The sequence below is a fragment of the Rhincodon typus genome, chromosome 29 (assembly GCF_021869965.1).
Source record: "Rhincodon typus isolate 14 chromosome 29, sRhiTyp1.1, whole genome shotgun sequence".
Classification (NCBI taxonomy): domain Eukaryota; kingdom Metazoa; phylum Chordata; class Chondrichthyes; order Orectolobiformes; family Rhincodontidae; genus Rhincodon; species Rhincodon typus.
This window is the reverse complement of record NC_063360.1, coordinates 969,238-979,881: the sequence shown is the minus strand read 5'-3', so window position 1 is coordinate 979,881 and position 10,644 is coordinate 969,238. Positions and strand designations below refer to the sequence as shown.

Below are 10,644 nucleotides of genomic sequence, written 5' to 3'. Positions count from 1 at the left end.
CTAAATACTGGCACTGCATGAGCCAACCTGCAGTCTTCCAGCATCTCGCCTGTGGCTATCGATGATACAAATATCTCAGCAAGGGGCCCAGCAATCACTTCCCTAGCTTCCCAGAGTTCTAGGGTACAGCTGATCAGGTCCTAAGGATTTATCCACCTTTATACATTTTAAGTCGTCCAGCACCACCTCCTGTGTAATATAGACATTTTTCAAGAAGTCGCTATTTATTTCCCCATGTTCTATATCTTCCATATCCTTCTCCACAGTAAACACTGATGCAAAATACTTGTTTAGTATCTCCCCCATCTCCTGTGGTTCCACACATTGGCAGCCTTGCTGAACTTTAAGAGGCCCCATTCTCTCCCTTGTTACCCTTTTGTCCTTAATGTATTTGTGGAATTCCTTTGGATTCTCCTTAACCCTATTTGCCAATTTCCCTTTGCACCCCACAATCCCCGAGTACCTCTAAGTATTTCAATAACTGTATAAAGAGATTGTTGTCACTTTTTAAAATTTGAATTCCTGTTGCCACCACTATTCAAGTTGCAATACATAACCTCTGTGGGCAACATCCACAGCTTTTATATTCAGTTTAAATCTTCCCATGTAAATACATCTGATCCACAAAGTCCCTTAGAGACAATGTACTCCAGTTGAGAACAATTTGGCAAACTAACTTATTTTGTTCTGTGATTAGTCCATTCAGCAAACTGACTCTTCTTCAGAATAATCCCTCAATGTGTTAATGCCACAGGTTGGACAGACCCCTAATCTGGACCTAATCCCCTTGCCAGGCAGCTAAACTCTATTTGGCATCTCTTCCACCACTTCCTTGTGAGGAGGTGATGGTTCAGCACAGCAGAGACATGATCTGCTATCAGTAAAGGCCACTATCCATTGGCCCAGTCCCAACATTGGTGAGGTTATTCATGGTTGATGGAAAAAGGCTAGAGTTGGACAAGTTCCAGAATGTGGACAGCTATGAACATTCGTGGGTGGTCATGATGTCAGCATTGGCAGTGTTGGCCAGGAGAGGGGCTGATTGTTGCATACCAGGTATATGGACATGCAATACTTGTATGCATTCAGCTGTATGCTTGAACACACACACATACATATACATACGCATGTACACATGCATTTCTGTCTGGACATTACAGGAAACTGATCAGCCTGTCACTCAGCACAGATCTGTGAATGAACTTGACCCATACAAATTTAGAATATCCCTACCATTAAAGGAACATTCTCCCTTGTCTCTTCTACCGTGCATCCCCAGACAGCCGAATATGGACTTAATGTACCAAGGTTAAATTTTCCAGTCACACATATTCTTGGTAGTTTTAATCCTAATATTAGATGGTACCACCATGGAAATAGTGTTCTAAATTTGAGACTAACTGCCTAATGCATGTTTAATTGTAATTGGTGCAGATTGTGTGCTACAGTATGTACTGAGATCCTTAACCACTTTCATTCCTAACCCAGTGCTGTGAATAGGGCTCCCACAAGCAGTATGTGACTCCTCAGTGTGAAATATCCTTTTTGTCTTTAACAGAAACAAGTGAATTTGGAGATTCCGATAGAGGTGTCTGTGGTGAATGAGGTGAAGTCCCAGCCAACTGTCACTGTCTCCAAGGATTTGGCTCATGGGAATCTGACAAATTTTGACCCTCAGCCAGTAGGAATTCCGGAAAGAAAACTTGTGCAGAGCAAAGATTCGGAACAAGACAGGACTCCTTCCAAAGATACGAGGGAGATCTCAACTACAGGCTCCAGAGATCGACTGGAAGAGCAATCAGATAATGAGCTTGTGTTGAAGGAAGGGGGGAGAAAAGAATCTGTTTTCCTCAAAGGCCAACAGTCGTTTGCTCAAAGTGAGAATTCACTGGAAGAAGATACCCCAGACCTAATGGAGAAAACGGAGGGAAATGTCTTTGCCACCAGCAATGGGTCTTTGGTCAATTCTGACTATTCATATCAAAGTCTCGAAAATGGAACCCATTTGCTTTCACACAATCCGAATGCAACCACACTGATTAATTCAGGGTCACCTGTTTCAGTCACTCCAACGTCTGGGATTGATGGTAGTAATGATGTCATCATTCATGCAACAAAGGTTTCTGTCATTCAACACACCGATGTAGACAATCATGACACTCCAGCTCATGGTGACCCATTTTTTTCAAAGACACAGCACGATGAAGATTGGACCCATTCCACAAAATTAGCCACCATAAAGAGAGAAGCCAACTTTGACCTTCGGACTTACCATGTGGAGAAAAAGCCTACAAGACTTTTTTCTGATGAAGAAGAAAAATATCAGGCGGTAGTGATTAAAGGAACAGTTGATGATGAAATGCTTACAGAGGAGAGAAGAGAGATTATTAGAAACCAAGCTATGAAGAAAAATGCCACCATTGCTGAGAAATGGGCATCGGCAGAGCAACTGAATATGGAGGAGAAACCATCACTTGCAGATTCCATGCAGAAACAAGATGAAATGAAGATACTTTCCACCGAAACCAATGCATCACCCTTCTTATCCTCCACAGCTCATTCTGAAGGTATCAACACTGAACAAATAAACTTCACTGCTGCTCGCCAGCAGTTCCTTGAGATGGAGAAGTCACAGCCAGAAGTCCCGATGAGCCCGAGACCCTCTGCTCAAACCTCCAGGATCTTGAATCAATCTTCCACGCTGTCTGAATCAATGCATCCTCTTCGCTACAAGGTGGACACAAGTCCAGGGGTCACTCTACAGGCTGTTAGAGTTGAATGCCTCCCTGATGAAGAAAATGAGTTCCTGGAGAAGCCTTTCCCTAAAAGCAATGGCACCTTCATTGCTGAAAAAGCAACTGTGGAAAATGGTGACGGTGGAATGTTTGGCAAGAGCCAGCAAACTCTGCCTGTCTGCTCATCAATAGAAGACCTTGACTCTGGACTGGGGGAGATGCCCAATGACTGCAGCTATGGGTATACAAGTGATAGTGGGGCATCAACTGAAATACTGAACACAGGAACTGATAACAGTGGTGCTGCTTTGGAATCCCCAGAAGTGAAACGTGTGTCTGAAACACCCATTCAGAAGGAAATTCGATTGGCCATGGAGAGGGAAGACAGTCTTCGTAAGGAGCGAGGAATTAAGAAGTCTGGCAGCTCTGAAGAAATGGTGGAAATCAGGACCAAGCCACTGTTATCACAACTGCCTCCAACATCTCTTTTCTCAAAATCTAAAGACAAAAACTGGATGGTTTTTTTTGTTCAGAGAGAAATCGAAATGGACTCGAAGAGGGAAGAGAAGTTGAAGGAAGAAGGTAAAGTCCAGGGCTTATATGATAAAGGAATGCCAGAAGAAGTGGAAAAGCGCAAAAAGGTTTTTGAACAACAAATAGATGATGTGCCTGTTGTACCACAGCAGGGCCAGCACCCAAAGATAACCAGTTCTGCTTCACAGGATTCTGTCGCTGTACACAGCCTTCCAGTGGAAGGCAGCACAATCCAAGGTGATTCAACAGAATATAAAGTAATCTTGCGAGAATATCCAGACTATCAGCTGAATAGTAAAAGCAATTCCAAGACCAACAGTTCAAAGATAGATCCAGCTTCACACAGCACAGTGGCAAGGCTGGTGGAAAACTGGCCCACACTCAGTGAAGAGCCCTACATCTTGCGACCACTGAAGTCCCAGACCACTTTCCTCATAGAGAAGGAAATTGAGGAAGAACAGCATCGGGAAAAGGAGCTGCAGGCTCAGAGGCAGAGGTGGCAGCCTGTTGGGAACCTTGACTCGAGTAAGTGTATTGTGCCAGATGTTGAAATTTTCAGTATTCACTATCACTGCCCAACTGAAACAGATAGTAGTTCCAGGAGTCCACAAACGCCCAGGATAACATAGAAATCCAGAAATTGCTGTCAGTGCTTCAACATTTCTCCAGGTTGTCTTTAGCGATACCCGCTTCTCCAATCCTATTGGTTTCAATGTCATGAACAAAGTACAAAGTAATTATTGCTGAAAAACTTACTTGCCACGAAAGGCATATATTCGTGAGATGTCAAATTTCTTTGTAGTAACAAAATCTTTGTTCTAGAATTTCCTCATTTTCATCTTAGTTTATATCTAATTCCAATCATCATAATTTATTTGCTATCTGAAAATTTGAAGTAGAAGTGAAGAATTTTAAACACGTTAAACTTCCAGGTATGCAAATCCTTCAGTGATATTAGCTATTTACCTACTTACTGAGGCATCCTCAAGAGATCCCCTTCACTCAGTACCAGATTTAAACCGTAGAGGGGAAAGAGGAAATTCCCTCTGAGGAGCTTGCTACAATTGAGATCAGCATTGAGTGTTCTTGCTTCACCACTGACTGTGAAATCCAGGCCAGGGAGTACTTGTCTGCTACCTCCAACTGTTTCAGCTCAAACTAACCTTTAATGGAGACAGAACCTGCTGATGTGAAAAATATGTTTTTAAGAGTACACTACCTCACTATTCAACATGCTTGAGTGCTCTGTAATAAACATTCTTGTGTGTTAGAATGTAAGGAAAGTTTTTGTCTGAGTAGTATCAAGGCATTTAAAGGGAAGCTGGATGAGCACATGAGGAGAAGTGCAAAGAAAGATGTGCTGATAGAGTGAGAGGAGTCTTATGTGAAACATCAGTGCTGCGTGGGACAATTGGGCGTGATGGCCTGTAGTTTGCAGACACCATATGGAGCACTGTAGTTCCCGGGGACTTTGATTGTCCATGATTTATTCTGAGATGTCCCAGGAATTGCAAATAGTTTTCTTAACTGACAATGACCCAAGTTGTAATTTTGATTGGAGCATTGAAGACCCAAGTTTCACTAGAACCTGACTGCCTCTCCTCTTTATCTGTTCTCTCTCTCCCACTTGGACCACATATTCTAATGGCCAAAACAATGCTGACTGGAGCTGTACATCTGGCCTGTGCAGAATCCCCAGTGCAGCTGACTCCGTGGGAACTGTCCAGGAAAGTGAATTTTCCAAAGGGCTAAATCCCTTGTGTCTGGAACCCTTCGTGAAATCCTGTTAAAGTCAGAGAATTTGGAAAGTTCCAACTCGTTTAAATTTTATAGTTACCTAAGGAAGGTTAGAGGATTTAAAAACCCACCCTAACTCCTGGGTTGACCATCAAGCTGAATGGTGCTCCTTACTGACCCCAACAACTCATCCATTTATTTGGCTGCAGCCCCCACCCCAAAAACTGGTTCCCTCTCACCCACCTCCCACTTCCTACACCATCCCCCCAAAAAACGTATGTATATATCCTTTCACAGTAGCTATTACCATCTGCTGGATGCCTTAAACTTCAAAATGCGGCACTCAGTGCTGTACAAGGGGATGTGGTTTCTACACCAAATCTCTCTGCTGCTGGATTTGGGGTTTCCTGGACAGGTTCATAACTGGAGGTCCCTGTCCAGGAATCTCCAATATAGCAGTCACTCAAAGGTGAGTGGGTAATTTTTAATCATGTCAGGGTTGGAAATAGGGTTTCAGATGCTGATTGGAATGCTTGGTTCTTGATCCCACCTCAGTTCCAAGTCTCCCTTAACTCTGAACCCATGTCCCAGAGCATTAGTCTGGGCCTCTGGATTGCTAGTGTAGACTCATTAGCACTACACCACTGCCTTCCCCATATCACAGGCAGCCCTTTCCACCTCGGCGCACCATATCATGTCTTGAGTCAGAAGTTGACATTCCTTGTGGAATGGGAGACCTTCAATGTTCACTACACTCAGCACCTATATTCAGTTCTGCTGCACACTAAGAAATTCTCCAGGATCAAGGTATTTTCTTTTCCCACCTTTTTTAAACTTCAAGAGAACACAATGTTCAGTCTTGTTCCCCTTGAGTGAACAACAAATTCATTGCAATATCTGTTTGATTTCCAATCTCACATTTTAAAGGCTCTTTGCATACATGAGACATGCCTCTGGGTGTCCAGTGCTGTTGGTGTTCAGCAATTTTAAATTTACCACTCACCTTACAGGAAACCATTTACTCCTCATTTGTGATCATCAACTCAGTCTTGTTCTTGGTCTTGAAGGACTAAATGTTAATTGAAAGAACTGAGTGGGTTCGGGTTTGGAAAGGGAAGTCTGTTTTGTACATCTGCCTCCAGGCTGTCTGTTTCTAACTTTATCAGAGGCATCTTCTTCGCTGTTAAGTATTTGGTAGTTTCAGGAGGTGAATGTGTGCAGAGATCATATCGACCCCCTGCACATGCTGGTAAACCACACAATTGGATCCCACCTACCCCCAAAAGAGCCTTTCTGCAGAGTGCCTGATACTCACTCCCAATGCCAACCCACCTCTCACCTCATCACAAATCACCAATGCCCAACCTCTCCCCTCCCCACCTCCGATCTCCTCTTTCATTCAACACTGGTTTAATATGTTGCCTCCTTCCTTTGAGATAGTGGTTGTTGATACTGAGATAACAAGGTGTAGAGCTGGATGAACACAGCAGGCCAAGCAGCATCAGAGGAGCAGGAAAGCTGACGTTTCAGGCCTAGACCCTTCTTCAGAAAAATGTTGATACTTGTGTCCTTCTAAACAATTCCCTAAAATCTGATAGACTTTCTGCAGAGGTACAGGTCTGCCACATGGACGGCTCGATTTTTCCCTGGTTTTCCATTTTTTTCATTTTGAGTATGATACAAGTGTCTGTGGAAGGTCATGAGCTGATTTTTAAAGTTTTGCTTTGGAAACCAATACTTGGACAAATTCTACATCTCGACTGTGTCACTCTTCTTTTTAAATGCTGATACTCTAATTGGACAGGAGTCAGGTTTGGTGCAGAGTGTCTCCAGGAGGTTTGAAATCTCCCTACCTGGGCAGTGGCATTGGCAGAAGACAGGGCCTGATGCCTCCCAATACCACCCTCCGTTTGAAAATCCTGGTGTTTTCAAGGTGTTAGGATCCACAGATAACCTCTGGAAATGGAACCTTTAAATGGTGTCCCACCCAATTTTGATCCTGCTGGCAATTGAAACTCCTGCCCTTTCTGTACATGGGTGAGAATGTATGAATGTATTGGCTGGATGTATGTGCATGTGGGTATCTGCGATGGCCGTATGTTTTGTATGTAATTATTTCATGTTGCTGCTTTAACCCGTCTGCAGCTTCCACACCAGATAGCCTGAATTCTACAGTTAATCTAATGTCTCCTGGGCAGCCTACAATTGCTGGGACTTCAAATGGTGATCAAACAAAAGGCCTCACAGAAACGATTCCGAAACAAGAAAGGCAAAAAGGGAAACCATGGGAAAGAAAGGACGACACTTCGGTAAAGTTAAAAGTTTAAGTAAAAATTTGTAGCCGCATTCTAATCTGATAAGGTGTTAATGAGCTTGTTAACAATTTGATGGGTGTATTTCCAGCATCAGTCAATGTTGGAAGACTCTGATTGTCGTTATGGGCGTATGTTAAGTCTGGAGGACCATTTCCTTCAAACTAGAAGTAGCTGATGATTGTAAAGAGGCAGTTAATTAATGGTATCCCTATAACTTCTTTATTCCTTCAAAGTCTCAACATTTTCAACCTTAACTGTTTCTTTTAAATAGATAATGATACTCATTTGAAGAGCTGGTGCAGGCACAATGGGCCGAATAACCTCCTTCTGTGCTTTAACAATTCTATGAAAACATAATAATGGCTTAAGAACAAGCATTAGGAGGAGGCTGTCAGCCCTTCAAGCTTGTTCCACCATTCAGTAAGGTCATGGCTAAACCATGACCTATCTTTCCATATACCCACCCTCTGCCCCATATCCATTTAATATCTTTAGTTAACAAAAATCTATCAATCCCAGATTTAAAATTAACAAATGATTCAGCATTGAGTGCTGTTTTCAGAAGAGAGTTCCATACTTCTACCACCCAATTTCACTCCTGGAGAAGTTTTTCTACGATTTACTGCCCTTGATTCCCAAACAGTTTCTCTGTATTTTGTGTTTCCTTTCATGTTTTGAAACCATGCGTCAAATCACCATGAAAGCTTCAAAACTTCAAGGAATTTAACTTAGCTTGTGTAATCTATCCTCTTAGCATAACTTTTGGAATCCAAATATCATTCCAGTAAATCTATATTTCCCTCCATCCAAGGCCACTGGATGCTTGCTAGATGCCCAGAACTGTTTAAGATAACTTCATTTGTGGTCAAACCATGGTTTATTATTGCTGCACCAATACCCACAACTGTTTTAGTTCTCTTGATTTAAAGCCCAGTGTTCCCAGGATAGTCTTTCTGATTGTCATCTGTTAATTTAATCCATGACAATTTAATGAACTATGAACCTGGAACTCCAAGTCTTTTTAGACTTCCGTTCTGAAAGTCTCCTATGGGTCCAAAGTGAATGACCTCACATTGAAATCCGTTTGCCAGTTTGTGCCCATTTACCTAAACTATCAATAACTGTTTGTAATTTTATTCTCTCACCTATGTTGTTTACAATTGCAATTGGTTCATCAACAAATTTGTAAATTTATCTATCCCACTTGTTCATAAATACAGTGAACAGTTGCGGGCCTTCCTCAGAATCTCGTGGGACACCCACATCCTATTGATTCGAATGCCCACCCATTATCTCTAGTATCTGTCTCCTTCTGCCAAGCCAACCTCCCAAACAGCTCAATAAGAATTCTGAACCTGACAAGGCACATACATGAGAATAATAGCTTCGATTATAACGTCTTACATGAATAATCTGCTATCTTCATTTGTGAAGGATAGGCCCTTGATTAAGAATCAAAGGGTTATTGGCATCTGTAGGATTGTAGCCCTCTATGAGATCTTTAGAAAAGGAAGAAAAGGGGAAGAGGGTTTAGAAAAACCTTCCTCACCATCCCCTTTCCCATCCCCTTTTCCCTTTTAATTGAACACCCTGTCTGTCTATCAGAAGTAAAATGGGCCTGAAATGTAACTTGGTACTGATGTTTTCAAGTGTAAAGTCCAATATTCTTTGCAGCATCTACCAGCATCACCTACAGCTCTTGTAATAATGAACAGGGCAGTCTGAATGGGACTGCAACCTTATACTATAGTGGAGGTCAGTGATTCCACTGAGACAACAGAATCTCAACAGACCTTGGAGACAGCTATGAAGTAAATAAATTGTAATCAGGTATGAAAATACAAAACTGAAGTCAGGCATCAGGAGTTGCTCTTTGTTTGATCTTGTGATGATTCACTGTAGTGGCATCCTCAAATTTCTCATACAAGCTTTGTTTTCAACTCCAGTATGCTGGTATCAAGGCTTCTGATGATGTCAACATTGAGGTAGTTACCCTTTGTTACTGCCAAGCCTGCTGTCTACCTGCCTGCATTATACCATAAACGTAGCCGAGTATCTAACCAGTGTTACTAACTGCTTGGCTGCTGCATTGTGATAACTTCGAGAAAGAGGTGGTCTTGAAATACTGAGTTGCTTTGTTACTAACATTGCTATATTTACTAAACCACTTGCAATTACAATTGCGTTGGTTTTGTTTTTATTTCTTCGTAGGTTATGGTGCTGCTAGGACAGCATTTTTTGCCCATTCCTAACATCCCTTGAGAAAGTTGTGGTAGGCTGCTGCTGTTCTTGGTGTGTACACCCACAATGTTGTTGGTGAGGGAGTTCCAGGATTTTAACCCAGTAATAGCATTGGAATGATGATTTAGTTCCAAGTCAGAATGATGTGTGGCTTTAGAAGGGAACTTGCATGTGGTGGATGAATTCACTTCCTTTTTCCTATTAGAGGTCATGGGTTTGGAAGGTCATAATGAGTCCAGGTAGAGAAGCAGGTGTCTGGCCATCTGTTTTTTTTTTACTAACTATCATTCCTCGAAGGTTAATTATGAATGTTTGGCTGAGCCTCAATACTCTCAAATTCATTAGTTCATTAAGAGGTTAGTTTGGACAAACTGGAGTATTTACTTTGAATAATTAACATCTTTGAGATTGTGATCAGTTGTTCTTTTCTGTGATCTCTTCTTCAGTGTCTGTATATTTATTTGGACACGATAAGGAGGTGTGAAATTGATAAGCTTCTGGCACTGATACTCAACTGCCGTGTCTAATACTTGTTCAGGGTTATAGGAATGATCATCTTTTTGACAGCAGGTTTCTGAATGGATGTTTTCCCCCAGTATTTCAACACTTGCCGTTATTGTTAAATGGCTCTCTAGGGCACACTGGGCAATGTAGTTGGCAGGGAGGTGGCAATAAAAGCCATGGAGGTGGCCTGGGGACTAAATGGGGAGGTGAGAATTTGTGAAGGGAGAGACTGCAGGGCCTAACCACTTGAAATACATCCGGGATGAAGATGCAGAGAACTAAGGTAGGCCTTCTAACCAGACCACCTTGGCACAGGCTGCCCCTGTGACATCTGCAATCTGCTTCCTGGATCAATGCATTTGCCAAACATGCCTTTTAAACCAAAGTGGGCCAGCCAAGTCTGAACATTAACTGCCTTAGTCATGAAAAAGTCGCCCACTGCAAACCACCCAACTATTCCCACACTATCCCGAAAACACATACAAGCACAAGACCTCATCCAATCCCAATCCCCTTTTACACACACTGTAACCCATCCAACTCCCCACCCTCTCACACACACTGTACCCCATCCAACT

At 42.4% G+C, this 10,644-nt stretch overlaps 1 protein-coding gene across 2 annotated transcripts in view; it reads left to right on the top strand.

Moving 5' to 3' along the window:
- The first annotated feature begins 324 nt into the window (after window positions 1-324).
- LOC109936545 (A-kinase anchor protein 2-like) overlaps window positions 325-10,644 on the top strand; it is an 11,256-nt gene continuing 936 nt past the window's right edge. The window contains exons 1-3 of one of the 2 annotated variants that reach the window (XM_048614079.1): window positions 326-3,794; window positions 7,152-7,315; window positions 9,268-9,306. In XM_048614079.1, coding sequence (XP_048470036.1) covers window positions 1,913-3,794; window positions 7,152-7,315; window positions 9,268-9,306 — 2,085 coding nt within the window. In that variant the 5' untranslated portion in view covers window positions 326-1,912. Of the gene's footprint in view, window positions 3,795-7,151; window positions 7,316-9,267; window positions 9,307-10,644 lie in introns of both variants that reach the window. The other variant, XM_048614080.1, reaches the window with a different exon arrangement.